Source organism: Alexandromys fortis, unplaced genomic scaffold (assembly GCF_014885135.2).
Source record: "Alexandromys fortis isolate MF-2015 unplaced genomic scaffold, M_Fortis_MF-2015_v1.1 scaffold_21, whole genome shotgun sequence".
Lineage (NCBI taxonomy): Eukaryota > Metazoa > Chordata > Mammalia > Rodentia > Cricetidae > Alexandromys > Alexandromys fortis.
The window spans coordinates 7,435,705-7,451,985 of record NW_026067905.1 but is presented as its reverse complement, the minus strand read 5'-3'; the positions used below and the strand labels follow the sequence as shown (position 1 = coordinate 7,451,985).

General features: G+C 44.3%; 2 protein-coding genes across 3 annotated transcripts; one reads left to right on the top strand and one right to left on the bottom strand.

The window, feature by feature from the left end:
- Positions 1–1,277: 1,277 nt before the first annotated feature.
- Positions 1,278–13,313, bottom strand: Smco3 (single-pass membrane protein with coiled-coil domains 3). 2 transcript variants are annotated; one of them, XM_050135217.1, is made up of 4 exons: positions 13,211–13,313; positions 11,692–11,795; positions 8,755–8,959; positions 1,278–2,725 (listed from the first exon to the last, which is right to left on the bottom strand). In XM_050135217.1, exon 4 carries the CDS (start codon positions 2,707–2,709, stop codon positions 2,032–2,034), a length of 678 nt encoding a protein of 225 aa, XP_049991174.1. In that variant the 5' UTR covers positions 2,710–2,725; positions 8,755–8,959; positions 11,692–11,795; positions 13,211–13,313; the 3' UTR covers positions 1,278–2,031. The 2 variants fall into 2 exon arrangements, with proteins under 2 accessions (XP_049991174.1, XP_049991173.1); XM_050135216.1 differs by lacking the exon at positions 13,211–13,313 and having other exon boundaries at positions 11,692–12,247.
- A 358-nt stretch (positions 13,314–13,671) lies between these two features.
- On the top strand, positions 13,672–15,117 carry CUNH12orf60 (chromosome unknown C12orf60 homolog). Its single transcript, XM_050135215.1, has one exon. It carries the CDS (start codon positions 13,984–13,986, stop codon positions 14,713–14,715), a length of 732 nt encoding a protein of 243 aa, XP_049991172.1. The 5' UTR covers positions 13,672–13,983; the 3' UTR covers positions 14,716–15,117.
- Positions 15,118–16,281: the final 1,164 nt, after the last annotated feature.

The window sequence follows — 16,281 nt, the reverse complement described above, 5'->3', positions numbered from 1 at the left end:
TCATTCCGAAGCATTGTAGATTGACACTGATATAGTCCAATAAGAATGAAAAGAAGGAAGCTGTTATTTGATTGGTCAATTATTTTTTCTCTCTCGGACTTCTGACGTATTTCCGGAGGCTCCTTCTGCTGTGATGTCTGGTGCTTGTGCACCCACCGGCGGAGCCGTGTGTTGGTTTTGTCCCTCGTGTTGGGTGTAAATGGATGAAAACAAGCTCCCGAGTAACACTGGGCACCGACTCGGCGAACATCAGCCCTTTGGTGCCTGGTGCGCCTAGAAATTCAGTAGTGGCTCATAAACACTCAGAACGCGTGGAACTGAAAAAAAAGTCATTTCCTGGCGAGACTCACTAATAAACTACAAGAAAAAAATATTTTTAAAGAGAATCATAATATATGCTTTAGATTTTACAGAGGAGAAGTTGGTACGTAACACTCCCATCTCTTCTGGTCTTTCCATCAGCCCAAAGTCCTTTATGATGTCATTACACGCTCGGAATAATTATTTCTCTCTAGTTTTCGTCCTTTCCTTCTTCATCCCCTTTCCTTAAAACTCCTTTCCCCTTTCCCCTTAAAGGTAAGCATTTTAAACGAAATCTTCATAAAGCTCTCATGCTTGATTGTTTTTCAAGCTAGCTGAGCATCTTTTGCAGATAAAGGTTATAAGGGAATTTTCGATATCAGGTGTTTCGTAAGTATTGCGAGAGATGTATATTAATGTTTATAATGTGTCAAGTGTGTCCCATAACAGCGTTACGTCAGTTCCATATTTAAGCTTTGTTGTAGTAGAAAAAAATTAAAAGTTTGAAATAGGATCCCTATGAAGCCGTGACTTGCCTATTCAATAAGTAGAACTCCACCTCCCCATCCTACCTCATCGTCTGACCCGTGATGCTTGGGTGTCTTAGTAAATTCTTGGTTTGATTACTCTTTGAATTTATTAATAATAATAAATCTGAAGGTGACCCAAATTGTGATATGTTGAAATTAATTCATAAAAGCAGCAATAAAATAAAAAGTAATACATTTGAAAAAGTCATATGGCTAGTTAAAATTTTTCAATTTGTAAGAGATTTTTGAAATACACTCAATGTTTTATTTTAATGTATCAATGTATTTTTGTACTTAAAAACAAAACAACTAAAAGACATTTTCAGCATCAACAGTATAATAATTTTTGAAGTAGACCCTAAAATTGACTCAGTGGGAATTGTCAGTTGAAGGATTTAGAAAACAAATGCTGTATCTACAGAAATTAAGTTGTATCAGTAGGCCTCCATAGCCTCTGGCTGTTTCTAAAATTCCTAAAGGGCATGGAGTCTTCTTCCTCCCCCTAATATGTTTTATGCGTGGATAGCTGGGATTTATTTCTTGTTTGTGTTTTAGAATGTTCCAGAGTGTTACACTGCTGAAGTGATACATGACACTTTGTCAATATTAGTTGCATTATAGAAACAAGTTTTATTATTTTCTCTTTTTCCAAATCTACGCAGGCACGCTTTGTAGTTAGTAGACGTTGAGTGAGCGCCATCGCCTCCTTTTGTTCTTGAAGGAAATGTGGCTGCTTTGCTGTCCTTTCCAGTTTTCAGACAATTGGATTTAATCTAGTGGGAAAAATATGGAAGCACTTCTAGTTCACCTGCAGGCCCATAGGTGTGTGTCCAGCCCGATGGGTACGTCTCGTTAGACCCATGTGATGGCTGGGACAGGTGATAGGCATGGTCTCTACATTTATGTGGGATGTCTGAGGACACTGATTGGGAACAAGGAAACAATTCTGTACCTACTGCTCGGTGATGCATTTCTACCACATGGTTCTGACAGAAGGGGAAGAAAACGTCTGGTTAGAGACTCTCTCTTGAGGGTCTGGTACCACCGAGTTGGGCACTCACTGTTGCTCCAGAACCCAAACATTCCAAATCGTTTACTCCATCTCTGTCAACATGAGAGGAGTATGGAAAATGAAGCTAGTTAAATAAGCATTGCAATGGAGGGGGAAGCAGAGGACTAGCCCAGCGGTAGAGACGTGACTTCATCTTATCTGGCGCTTCACGGCACTGCTGACCTCAGTGATGGCATGATGGTACCTCTCCGAGGCGGCCTTGAACTCCACCAGATGCTTCTCGTAACTTCTGATGGCTGCTTGAAGCTGTGTCTTCTCCACTGCTCCCAAGATGGCTTGGATGATCATATCTATGCCAAGACTGAGCACAGCAATTCCAATGCTACCAAGGAGAGAAGTCCCGATGTGAGCTAGCACAGTGACCAGCTTGTTAATTATGCCAGTTGTGACATTTGAGCCCACGAGTTTAACAGCCACTGCACTGGCTGCAGATGTAGCTTCTCCCAGGATGACAGAAATGACCTTTTGCACAATCGCTATCTTCTCTGTCTCCCTTTCCTTGATATCCTGAAGTTTCCTATAAAGTGTTGGCTCCAGTTTCTCTTTCAGTGCCTCATCAACCTTTTGCAGTTCCTTCTGGATTTTTGTCATGGCTTGGATAATGATGTCACAGTTTTCTTTGATGGTCCCATCTCTTTTCATTTCGATGAAGGCCAGCTTACAGCCCAAGTGGGTGTTCAGAACCCCTGCCAGCTCGTTGGTGACCTGGAAGCTGTCAGACAGGCAGTCCAGGAGCTGCTGGTGAAGACGGTTCACTTCCTGCCGCCTCCTTGGGTTTTCTGGGTAGAGGAAGTCACTCTGAGCCATATTGCAGCCACCGTCTCTGAAAAATCAAGCAGAAATTGTCAGAGTACCTGTGTGACTACCCAGAAGGCCTTCAAAGTAGCCACAGCTAAACCTTTCCCTGAGAACTTAACTTAGCAGGTTTGATTTATTTGTTGGTTTGAGATGAACTAGTGTAAATTTCTGATCCTCCAGCGTCAGCCTCCCATAGCTGTGATTACAGGCCTGTGCCCCCTGCCTGCTTTATTCGGTGCTGGGGATCAAATGCAGAGCTTCATGCATGCTACACAAGCATCCTGCAAAGGAGCTGAACCCTCACAGCCCTTCAGAGGTCAGCTCTCCACCTCTTCCTTACTTAGTTACTTACTTCCCCAACCCCTAGCCACCACACTAAGTGTGTGGCTACCAGATATGTTTCTCAGGCACCTAGAGTTAAATCAATAGTATGAAGATCTCTGGGTTTACAGCAACACTGATATAAATTTTGTGGGTATGCATTTGATACTGTAAAATATTCACACCAGGACTGGCTAGATGGCTTAGTGGGTACCAGTACTTGCTTTACAAACCTGCAAACCTGAGTTTGGACCCTGGAACCCACATGAGAGAGGAGAGAACTGACTCTTAGGAGGTGTCCTCTGAGCTCTACATACCCGTTGTGACGTTCACGGACCCACCCACAACACCTCGCCTCTCCCCAATAAATAATTTCAAAATTTAAAAAGGGAAATAAAATGTTAGCCTATTTTATACCTCTACAGGCCAACTGTTTTTAAAACATAAAAACTATCGAAAATGATGCTCATGTAATATTAGAATCTTAAACAATTCTTCATGAGCCAGGCATGGTGGTGTATACCTTTGACTCTGGCACTCTGGATGCAGAGGCAGGCAGGTCTCTGTGAGTTCAAGACCAGCCTGCACCTCATAGCAAGTTCCAAGTCAGCCAGAGCAGTTCAGTGAAATCCTAGCTCAAAATACAAAAGTTTCTCAGAATAAGAGTATATATTTTTTTATAAGAGTATATTTTTAAGATGGTAGGTTGAACTATCATTTAAGGAGGAGGGGGACACCATACAAGGACAGGACAGTTATGATTATGTCTGGGACTCTTTGTAAAGCACACACATTAAATGATTTAGTATAGTCTATATTGCATGTGGCCATTTGTTTTGTATGAAAAAGGGTCTCACATGTAGGCCAGCCTCATATGAATTCACTAGGTAGTCCAGTACAATCTCAAACTCACAGTGATCTCCTGCCTCTACCTCCTGAGTGCTGAGAGCAGCCACCACACTCTGTCCTCAGCCATTAAGACAGGCTAGAGTGAGTGTCTGAAGGAAGGCAATCTCAAAAGCATTAGTAGCCTAAGCACACTGTAGAACAATACAGGTGACTTGGGTGGGTGGGGACTTTTTGTGCTTGTATTTGTGGCTCATAGCACCTTTTACTAGGAGAGGAAAACAATGATACTTTTTTGAGTTTATTTTACTGAAAAACTGAGCACAGAAAGAACAGCTATGCCAAATTTATGTGCATACTTCAAATAGGCTTTCTGTGTGCCTGGCACTTTGACATTCTGTTAAAGTCTACAATGGTTAGTTTTATAATTATTTTATGTGTATGAGTGTTTCGTCTGCATGTATGCATGTCTGTGCATCATGTGTGTGCCTAGTGCCCTCTAAGGCCAGAAGAAGACACCGAATTCCCTAGAACTGAAGTTACAGACAGTTGTGAGCCTCCATATGGGTGCTGGCAACTGAACTCAGGTTCTTTGGAAAGAGCATCCAGTGCTCTTAACCTCAGAACCATCTCTCTAGCCCTGCTTTACATATAATATTTATATATTTATATATATTATAATATATATAATTATTACCAAACAATCATTTCTCTGTTATCTGTGTTGTAAGTCTATCTTCCTGTTTCTGTTTTACAAGGCAGGCAACGGACTACCAACTTACATTCTGATCTTGTTTGTTCTCGCATCTGTCCTTTTGTGTTTTTTTTTAACTTTTTTTTTTTAAGATTTATTTATTATGTATACAACATTCTGCCTCCATGTATGCCCACATGCCAGAAGAGGGCGCCAGATCTCATTACAGATGGTTGTGAGCCACCATGTGGTTGCTGGTAATTGAACTCATGACCTCTGGAAGAGCAGCCAGTGCTCTTATCCACTGAGCCATCTCTCCAGCCCTGTCCTTTTGTGTTAAAAGAACAACTATCTTGTGTTCAGTGCACCAGAGCACACTTAGAAGAATTTGATGCTGTCTACCCTAACACTGAAACTAAAGCCAGCTAGCATCTTTGAACTGCTTTTGTTGTTTGTAGTTGGTGTTCGGTACAATTTCCAGGAGTGCTTTTCTTCAACTTAGTGAAACACAAAGAAGGAACTATTGGTGATGCCCCACTTCCTTGGTTTTTCTAATCAGGCTAGGAAGTTAAGGTATTTATAACTACAGTGTCAAATTGAAAAAAAAAATGGTTATACAAGATTTGTGTTTGACTTGTGTAAAGTCAATTTTTAAACAATTCCCACTTTTTATTTCTCTCTATTAGTATTGCCCCAGGTAGAGAGACACTGGGATCATTCAGGAAGGGTCACAGCTTGTGGGCTTTTGAACTGATCCCTTTAAATGCGTACATGATAATTAAGACTCCTATTGCTGCACGGAGGACCCAGAGTGGATAACTGAACTGCTTCCATTCTGGCTTTCAACTGTTTGCTTCGGAGTCTCAGTCTGGTTCTGTACTCAGTGGAGCAGAAGCCCTGTAATTAGGCTTCTTAAAGCTCACTGATGCCTGCCGATGACACAAAGCTGTCCATGCCCAAGAGGCATTCTGGGCCATACACTTACTACCACTTTATTAAATTTTCGACAGTTACTTGCCTGGAGCCTGTTCAAGATCGTGGCATTACAAGGAGTCTCAGAGGTAAGTTTAACAGTTAACAGACTATGTATGGCAGATTTGGGCTCCCATAAAATCTGAGTTGTCACATAACCAGTACTCGCTGTGAGTGAGAAAGTCCTGTTTGGGGGGTTACTCTCCAGTTCTGCAGCCTGCTGTCACCTCAACTAAGCCAGAGTCTAGAGCCCTCCCACAGCCTGTTGGGGACTTGCTAGCCAGCAGGTGGAGCTCGTGGCTTCTGGGAGTCCCATCTCACCCATGCCTTTACTGATGCAGTTTTGCTGTGCTTGGTCTACGTCTGGTCTAGGGGGTTAAAATTTAGTTTGATGTGAGTGTTTGGTAGTAAAACAGGATTTTGAGTCCAAGAGTAGCTGTGCATAACTAACTCAATCACAGAATTTAAGAGGTAGAGGAAGGAGGATCAGGAGTTCAAGTTTAAGGTCGACCTCTGCTACACAGTGAGTCCAAGACCAACCTGAGTCTGTCTCAAAGTGGGTGGGGTGGGGGAGAGATAAAAAAGAAAGGAATTAAGGTTAATTTCATGGTAATGTGCAGATGGTTTAATTTTACTGGAAAAGAGCCACATTCCAAGAGAAAGGCTACTGCCTGTCAGAATTATTATTGTTATTTTTAAATATCTCTGGCTGGCATGGAACTTTGGATATAATCCAGGCTGACCTAAAACTCATAGAGACCTTTTTGTCTTGTCTCCCATATGCTAGGATTAAAGGCATGTGTCACCACACCTGGTTTATCATGCTTTAGAATACCTATTTAAAGTTTAAAGTTGACATTCAAAACAATGGGCTTCATTAGGGTATTTTATACAAATATCTCATTATGCTTCTCTCTTATTCACCCCCTCCTTTACTGCTCTGCCGCTTCTTGCTGGTCTTGGTTTCCAACAAGACTCTTTAGGGTACTTTATGAACAGCACCATTGCTTTGTCTGCCAAGAGCTACAGGGATTTAGGAGAAAAATGAAGATTGAGGGCCTGCAGGAAACTTCACAGAGGAAGCTTCATGCTTCATATGATTTGAGTTCTGGTAGACGCCCAAATCATAATGTCGAGGAATTAAAAATAATAACAGAATATTTTACATAGAAAACCATTACAAAAATGTATATTTATATGGAGAAAGATCTGCAGTCCTACTATCTTAGTTTGTTGTAGTTAGTCCTAAACTTTGTCTGTGTGCATAAGGATCTCTACAAAGTTATAATCACGGTAAAATTGTAGTAATAGTAAAATTTCTCATATTTTAGCTCATTTACTTTCCTATGTTTCTAATTTTATAAGCACTTTATTAGTTATATAAACTATTCCAAACCTTTACCATTATTCATTAAATCTCAAATTATGTCACTGATGTAATGTTTATATGGATGTTTTGGTTAGTTTATTTTCCCCCCATCATCTGTGTTATTTCCCTGGAATAAATAGGTAGAAAAACAAAACAAGCGGAATTAAAAGTTATTTCTCTCCTTCTACCTCGTGACTTCTGGGGATCAAACTCAGGTTGTCAGGCTTGACAGCACACACTTTTACTCTCCGAACTATCTTACTGATCCTAATTTTTTATTACCTATGAAACATATTCAAAAGCTTTTATGCTGATAAAGTAAATTCTCATGCCATGATACTGCTCTCTCTCCAAAGTGGTCTTGTTGAAATAGTGTTGATTTGATACATTTCAGAAAGTTTTCCTTTTAGGAATGTATACTTAGGACATTTAAGATGAAATGATAAGACCCCTGGGATTTATTTCTCACTAAATTGGAGGAGATAGTATGGTGGGATTGTAGTCGGAGGCTGTTCATTTGTTCCCAGCTGCAGACCCAAGCAATCCCACAGAAACTATATTATTACAACACTGCTTGGCCTATTAGCTCATGCTTCTCATTGGCTAGCTCTTATATCTTAAATTAACCCATTCCTATTATTCTGTATTTTACCATGAAGCTCGTGGTTTACTGGTAAGGTTCTGGGTGGCAGCTGCATCTTTCTTCTCTGGCAGCTCCTTGCCTTCTCTTTGACTCCACCTGCTCTTTCCTGTATCTGCTTCGAATTCTCACCGGGCCCTATTCTGCACTGCAGTAGGCCCAAAGTAGCTTCTTTATTAACCAATGGTATTCACAGCTTACAGAGGGGAATCCCACTGTCATAGAAAAATAAGATGGGTCTTGTTCTGTCTTTCCTAAAGCTAAGTCAAAGTCAAAGGATGATTAATACATACAAGTTCACTATGTCAGTATATTCACTGCTGTGTAGATCTGGACTTTGTCCATAATAATTACATATTACATTACCTGCGCACACAGAGAGAAAGAGAGGGAGAGAAGGGAGGGCTAAGGCTCCCATGTTGTTACTAGTGTTCTCTCAGCATATGCACTGCTCAGTCTTGGCTCTCCACTGTCCACTTGTGAGTGGACACAGCATACAAATACGGCCAGGAGCCTTGCAGGAGAGAGCAGCTGCTGTCTAGTCCTGAGCCTCACTTCAAATCAAAGCTCTGGTGTTCAAATTTTAAGTTGTGATACATTTTCTGATATAAATTCCTCTGAGAAATATTTAAAACAGAAGGCACATTAGTGCCTTTTTTTGAGCATTCTATTAGATAGTAGACTATCAAGTTTATCCATTCCCACTTATCAAAGGATCCCATTAGGCACTTGAAGCATTTCTGAGAAAAACAGTGCTCACCCCAACAAAGGCTGTTTAGAGGCACATGGTGTGTGTGCCACACCGGGTGTGGTTGACGTCACAGAGTACAAGCAAGTTCTGTGCAGTAACTAAAGTAACAGCTCACTTTCATTCTCTCAGAACCAGCTTCTGGTCTCTTGATGACATTTATGACATAGAAAGTACATGTTATCCACACAAGCGACACACTTTCATGCATCATGGCATCAGCCTTCCTAAAACGAATGTCTTCATTGCTTTTCTCCTTCAGTGACTTAGTCTACATCTTTCAGTGACAGTATTCCTTCCCTGGCGTCTTCAAGGAGGCAATCGCCAAAGCATGCCCTGCGATCCTCTCAAAACAAAGTTGGCATTATATGCGGCTCCTCACAACTGGCATTATTCCAGAGCCCTTACCCCTTGGCACTCAGGGTGTTAGAACACTCGTTCGCAGGACTTTCTGCATCGCTTACCTTGTTGGGCTCCCCAAGCTTCTGTCCCCTCTGATGTTTAGGAGTATTGTTGAAGGGCTTTTTCATGTGGGTTCATCTGGAAGCTTCTGGTGGAATGTGATGATCTACAGGCTTTGCTGGTCTCTGCTGGGTCCTTCTGCCTGTCGGGTTTACAGCCACCTCTTCCTGGCATATTTCTTCTCAGAACTTCTCAGGCTTCAGTTTCCTACAATACAATCCATTGATGCCATACACAATGTAACTTGAGGGATTAATAAATTGGCAGAACTTGTTTCTATATTTTCTGTTTTTTTAATGAGTTTTTCTTTTATTAAAAATGCTGTAAAACTGAACAAAACCAGACAGGCAGAGGGATGACTCTTTGGTTGTAGCCCTGGAATCCATCTTATCAACTCTTCCAGATTTATTTTCTTTGGCTTCTACTGCGTTTGGACCTTTATCTGTTGCTGGTGACTTTGTTCAGAGTCTTAGGAGATACAAAACCAGATACAGTAAAAAATGTATCCCGGAGTTTTTTTTTTTCCAGGCTAGGAGTTCTGTTCTTTTTCACTTGTTATTGTCTTAGCAGAGGGGCACTGGTCCCGGAAGACTCAGTGCCTGGGTCTCCCTTTCCTCCCTGCACTGTCTCCTCTGTGCTCCCCCTTCTCCCCCCTAAAATCATGGCTTCTGTTTCTCTAGCTGCTGTTGTTAAGTGTACACACACACACACACACACACACACACACACTAAATATATATATACAATCCTTTCAATCCGTTTCGTGTTACTTGTATGTATATGATTTCAGTGTTTAACATTTGGTATTGGCTGATTGATGAGGCGACTTATCCCTGGGAAGACTATTTTCCCACATCAGCTCTCAGCATTCCTTTTCTATTTTATGTGTCCGTGTGTGAGTAGGAGCCCTAGCGCACATGAGCACAGCTTGTGCTGGAGCCTGCAGAGGTCAGAGGAGGGCATTGGAGTTACGGGCAGCTGTGAACTGCCATGTAGGTAATTGTAACTGAACCCAGGTCCTCCAGAAGCACACGTCATGCTGTTAACCATTGAGCCATCTCTCCAACCCAGCATGTCCATTGATGCTGTATTTATAGGTGAAAATTGAAGGTGAGCAGTAATTCCCACACTACTTTGGACCTCTTGTCCCAGGAAAAGTCTCATTGCTCCAGGAAAAGTAGAGGACTACCTGCCTCTGGGAGGCTTTGAGAGCACTAGGGTGGGGTGAAGCAGAAGGAAGTCAATGCCAAGAGAAGAAAGCACAGAACAAACTTAACCAGGAGACCCAAGAGGGAGTGACCGCACCCCCAACCATGCTGATTTCTGGCATTTAGCAAAGAGTCTGGCATTTAGACCCTGGACAGTATTCAGCTCGAACCCTGTCCCCAGGCTGCCCCTTCTGCTGCACCTCGCTTTTTGCCATCTGGGTCCCACATTTCAAAGCTCCATTCACAGAAGGGATTGGCCCTGCAGGACAGGTGAGATAAGCATTCAGGTTTGGGGACACAGTGGGTAGCAGAGTTGACCTTTTCAATGTGTTCATCCCCACAGCCTCAGGACAGCAGTTGGTCTATGGAGAGATTACCTTAGGTGTGAGGACCCAGGCAATAGCTGCCATTGCTACTGTGCAGTCTCTTTGTCCAGGCCTGTGGTGTCTTGGTCTGCTCTTTCCATTGTCCTAGTGGGACTCCGGGAAGGTGAAAGAAGTAAGAAGGGATGAAATAAGGAAGGAAGGAAGGAAGGAAGGAAGGAAGGAAGGAAGGAAGGAAGGAAGGAAGGGGGGTGTAGAGATGGCTGAGCAATGTCTGTGCAGGTAAATATGAAACATGTGGTCCCAGAGGATGGAGTGTAGGTCCAAGGCAGCCACATTTGTTATTCTTAAAAAATGATCCCCAGGCGGGTTGGCAGAGCCTGCCATGAGAAAGCGGCTACAGGAGGGCACGCTTCCTTGGCCCACGGTGGGGGCAGGTAACAGACACGTAAACACAGGAGATAGCCATAAGTATTTATTAAGGAAGAGGGAGAAAGAAAGAAAAAGAAAGAAAGAAAGAAAGAAAGAAAGAAAGAAAGAAAGAAGAGATAAAAGGAGAGAGGAGAGATAAAAGAAGAGAGAGACAGAGAATACGGGTGCACACGCCAAGGAAGCAGAAAGAGGAAGGGTCCCAAGATGGCGACGGGCAGGTCAGAGGTTATGGGAGTGGGCGTGGCTAGGGCAGGGACCAAAAGAATAACAACATTATCTTATCATTATCTTTATTAGCACCACCAGGCTATGCCCCCGTGGGTACCACCATCTTGGTTACCTACATGGTTGCCCTTGGCTGATGGTGGTCAGGCGACTCCACATGTGTATGAGCCTAATTACCAATGATGCACGAGTCCCCAGCAGGACTGCAAGTTCATGCATCTCCCAGGCTTGTCATGGGGTTGGCTCAACAACTATAGATGAGCCTAGGCCTCCTAGTTTAAAAGCAGTCATCTTCAAGAAGTCCTTGTTTTTTACTGCTGAGTAGTACTCTAATATGTATATATTCCATACCTTCTTTGGGAACTCACCAAGGCCAGCTGGCCTGGGTCTGAAAAAGCCTGGGTTAAAACAGGTCTCACTGAACATAGCGGACAATGAGGACTACTGAGACCTCAAGAACAATGGCAATGGGTTTTTGATCCTACTGCACGTACTGGCTTTGTGGGAGCCTAGGCAGTTTGGATGCTCACCTTACTAGACCTGGATGGAGGTGGGTGGTCCTTGGACTTCCCACAGGGCAGAGAACCCTGATTGCTCTTTGGGCTGACGAGGGAGGGGGACTTGATTGGGGGAGGGGGAGGGAAAGGGGAGGCGGAGGTGGGGAAGAGACAGAAATCTTTAATAAATTAAAAAAAAAGAACTCCCCACCCCCAAAAAAGCAGCTACCTCCTGCCTTAAGTGCAGGGCTCACCTGGACTTGTCTGGCGCCTGCTGGTGGATGTGCTGTTTTGTCCTTTGTTCTGGTATGGCAGGGAAGAGGATCTAGGCACACTGTCAAGCTCCAACTGCCAGGTACTATAGCCAGATAGGAACGAAGAGAAAAGGGATGGGTTAGACTGATACTCTGTGCACTGTTGGGGTTCCTGGGGGGGGGGGTCTTGGGACAGCATACAGTATTTGATTGTGTATGTTACCAAGGAGCATGTTGGAGCCCTTTTGTGGCTTCTTAGCCTCAGAGATAAAATAATGTAAAAATGAACCCAGAAGAAAACTTAAGGACGATTCAATTGGAGTTCAAGGTGGAGGAGAGAGGAAGAGCAGACAAGTTGTAAATCTTGACAGCTTCTAGGAGGAGGGATATGACGTTTAGTGTTGTCAAACTTGGCAGACTCTAGAATCACCGGAGAGATGGGCCTCTGAACATGTCTGTGGGGGATTGTCTAGACTGCATTAACTGTGGTGGGAAGACCCACCCCACTGTGAGCGGCACCATTCCCCAGATTGTGGACTGCAGGAGTGGAGAGGGTGAGCCGAGTCTAAGCCTGCACTCCTTGCTCTCTGCTTGTCTGGAGCTCCTGCATCTGTGACATCTCCACACTGACCCCTTCCCAGGGCACGAAGACAAGTGCCCTCTCCCCTATGTCACACTTCAACAGGGAGGAGCTAAGATAAGGGCATGGTAGGAAGGAGAGAGAGAATCCTGCTTTCGAGATAGAAATAAGTTTGTGAGCATTTGTATGGGGAAGAGAAGTGGGAGAGAGAGAGAGAGAGAGAGAGAGAGAGAGAGAGAGAGAGAGAGAGAGAGAGAGAGAAATGATCAGAGTATCAAGGCAAGCATGACTAGGGCTTGTGTCAATATCCAAAACAGGGGAGAAAGCGGGAAAGAAAAGCTCCCCACTCCCACACTCCGAGGTAGGACTCAGGATTGATAGTGAAGGGCTGCGAGCCACTGCGGAGGTTTTGTCTTTGTAATAGTTTGTCTTTATATCAGTAAACACCAAACATTCCTCTCACATTCCTCTCACTTTAGAGGCATTTCAGCCTCTCTGCTGCTGTTACTGTTGTGGTGTGGAGGCTGTCCTTCCTACAGCTGCACTAGTGACCTCAGGAGAGAGCTCACAGGAGTCCCTTCTCGCTTTCTACGTGGTTCTGGGGTCAAACTGAGGTCACCAGGCTTGTGGGTGTCCATCTCCTTAGGGCCCAGACAGTTTTGTAGCAGGGCTTTCTGTGTATCTTACTTCTTCAGCTTACAGCTTTGAGGGGTCCCATCTAAGTGACTGATAATGTAATCTTACTTTGTTTGTTTGTGTTTTGAGACTTTGAGACAGGGTTTCTCTGTGTAACAGCTCTGACTGTCCTGGAACTGGCTCTTGTAGACCTGACGGGTCTCGAATTCTGCCTGTCTCTTTCTCCTGAGTGCTGGGATTAAAGGCGTGCAGCACCATTGTCCGCCCCCCACACCAGACAAAGTTGTAATCTTACATTCTTACAGGCAGTTCAGAAGGTCATGTGGCTCACGGCCAGAGGTAGAGCTCAGATTTCATTCTTTCTATCACAAAAATAGATCAGAATAATTCAAGATAAGTTTAAAAAAAATCTACAAACTACCAAACTAGGAAGCAATTCTGTGCCCCCCTTCCTGCCCTCCCTCCCCACATTTCTTTTTGTGAGCATGGTCTCTCTACATGGCTTTGGCTTGGGGTGTCCTGGAACTCACTTTGTACTGACGGTGGCCTTAAACTCACAGAGCCCCAGCCACCTTGGCTGGAATTAAAGGCCTGCACCACTATGCCCAGATTGAAACAGCCTCCTCTTAATAGAGACTGAGCAAGCCCTGCCGTCCCGCCCTCCCCCTCTCACGCTTCCTCCCTCTGCTGTAGCATTTCCAATCTAAGGACAGATGTGATATTTTGTGATATTTTCCCTTTTGTAAAGTTAGTGTGTTACCAGGGCAACTACAGGTGGGATCCAAAGCTGGTTCTGAGAGGGAGGGATCCTCTTCAATGGCCTCCATGCCCGCGAATGCCCAGCTAGCTACCCAACGTGTAAGTGGTGTAAATTCAGCAAGATGTCTTGTGCTACCCTCCTGCTCTACCCTCTGTGTCTATTAAAGCCCAGAACCATGTCCGCTTTGCTACTGGAGAGGCCAGGACTTTGTGGGTTTCAGTCATCCTTTTAGTCTCTCCATGGTGGCTGGCTCCAATCTTAGTTTTCATTTGTGTTCTGCTTTGCTTAGCAGGGCTGCGAGTTCTTTGTTGGAGAAATGTCTTCAGAGTCAGAAAAGGATAAAGAGAGACTGAGTCAAGCTGCCAGACTATTCTTCTTCCACATTCGAGATCTGGTTTCCTTCATAAATAAGTTCGTTGAGTTGTTTAACCTCACGATGAAGACTCGGGTCCTCCCGGTGGATCTGAAGGAAGACAGTTGCATTAAAGATTTCTTTGAGCAAATGATCACCAATTTTAAAGAGATGCAACTGATGGTGGAAGCCAAGCACAAACAAGTGCAGAAGCAGCCTTTCTGTTCCACGGTGGCGAGTGCTGTGACCTCTGCAGTGGAGAAGTGTGCCAACGTGGGCCCACAGCACACAGCTCGAGAAATGCTTAGAAATATCCAGGCCCCAGCCGCTGCCTCTGTGCTGAGCTGTAGTCTCATCCTTGGGAGTCTGGAATCTTCTCTCTCTAACCTGATGCAGTTCCCCATCATGGGTCTCCGATTAAGTGACTTCTATAGAGAAGAGACCAAAGAGCCATCGGGCGCCACCACATCCGAGAAAATCACAAGTCCAGAACGTCCCCAGGCCACTCCAGAGGATGCCTTGAAGAAGCTGCAAGATGCCCTGAGAACGGAGGATGCCCACAAGCCGGCGGAAGCAGCCGCAGATGTACTGGAACAGTTTGTCCAGACTATGGAGCTCACCTTACAGGTCCTCCAGAAAGCCATAGAGACCATGGAAGGGGGCATCTCCACATTTAGGGAAGTTGGGACCAAGTAGAGGTGCAACGCAAGACGTGTTCCTTTCTGTCTGAAATCAACTGGAACTCTCATTTTTTTGTGGTAATTTGTACATTCCATCAATGCTGTATGTGCGTTTGTTAGCACTTAAATGCAGAGAGGCATCCCTTGATAAACTGCTCACCTGTAGTTCTGATTTGTTACATTAAAATGGATAACCGCAGTGACTAAATAGAACGTGCTGCTATAAGGATCAAGGCTCTCAGTATTTCATTCAGGGATCTTCTAAATCTGTTGTTGCTTCGAAAGCATTAATTAAGCAACTAATCTCTCCTTTCCACAAGTCTGTCTGCAGTTACCACGTCCAGTCCAGGCAAGTGCTGGCTTTCTCATGGTGATCTCTCCTGCACTGTAATCCACACTGCAATCTCCATTCTCATAAAGGAAGGAGGGCGACTGCCCATTCCCGGGAAACACAACCCATGCTTTGTCACAATACTGATACAGGGTGACATTGGAGTCTGGTTGTCACCTTCCTGGGATTTCCAGGTTTCTGCACCCCAGAAGAAAAACTGAACAGAGAAATCTGTACTATAACAAAAACAGACAGTTCATTAAGAGCCAGAGAGGAAGGAGACCAGAGCTGGAAGGATGTTAACTGCTCAACGGTTGTGCTGGGAGGCTTGTGACCCTTGACATGACAGGTGCACAGTACCAGTTTTCTCACATGGCTTTCTTTTTTGTATGTGCATTCGTGTTTGGCCTGCATGTCTGTGTGAGGGAGCTGGACCCCCTGAAACCTGAGTTACAGACAGTTGTGAGCTGCCATGTGGGTGCTGGGGGAATTGAACCTGGGTCTTCTGGAAGAGCACCGATGCTTTCAACCGCTGAGCCATCTCGCCAGCCCCAATTTCTCACACACACTTGTCATGGCTTTTCTGCCCATGCTGACCCATCTGTAGCACACCCACCTGAGTCAAAGTCTTCCCTTAGGCCAAACATTTGGTTCATGTGCTGATCTCACAGCTTTTGTGCCAGGGTTTTCCTGGCCCTCGCTCAGTCCTATTCTTCTGCCTCAGTACAATTTCTATAGGGCCCAGTGTCTCGATTATCACAGACCACTGAGGACTAATTATTAGGACTAAGTAAAACAACAAATGGCAGTAATATAATTTCCTTGCTTACATGAAGAGGACCGGAGCACAGAGTTTGTTCTCACTGGTTTCCTCTAAGGTCTTGAGGGGATGCTAGCAGCTAAAACATGAAGGTGGTTTTGTCAGGGTGGACAGAGCAGGGCGGGCACACAGCTCCATTCATCTCATGGCTCTCCAAAGAGTCTTCTGATATTTTAGGGGACATCACTTTGGGACAAACTAGTATTCCTGACTTCACTGTAGAAAACAATTTTAGGACTAGCCAGGATGACACAGAATTGGGACTTAATAAAAGACTGAGGGGGGGCTGGAGAGATGGCTCAGCGGTTAAGAGCATTGCCTGCTCTTCCAAAGGTCCTGAGTTCAATTCCCAGCAACCACATGGTGGCTCACAACCATCTGTAATGAGACCTGCAGGAAGAATACTGTATACATAATAAAAAAAAACAAAT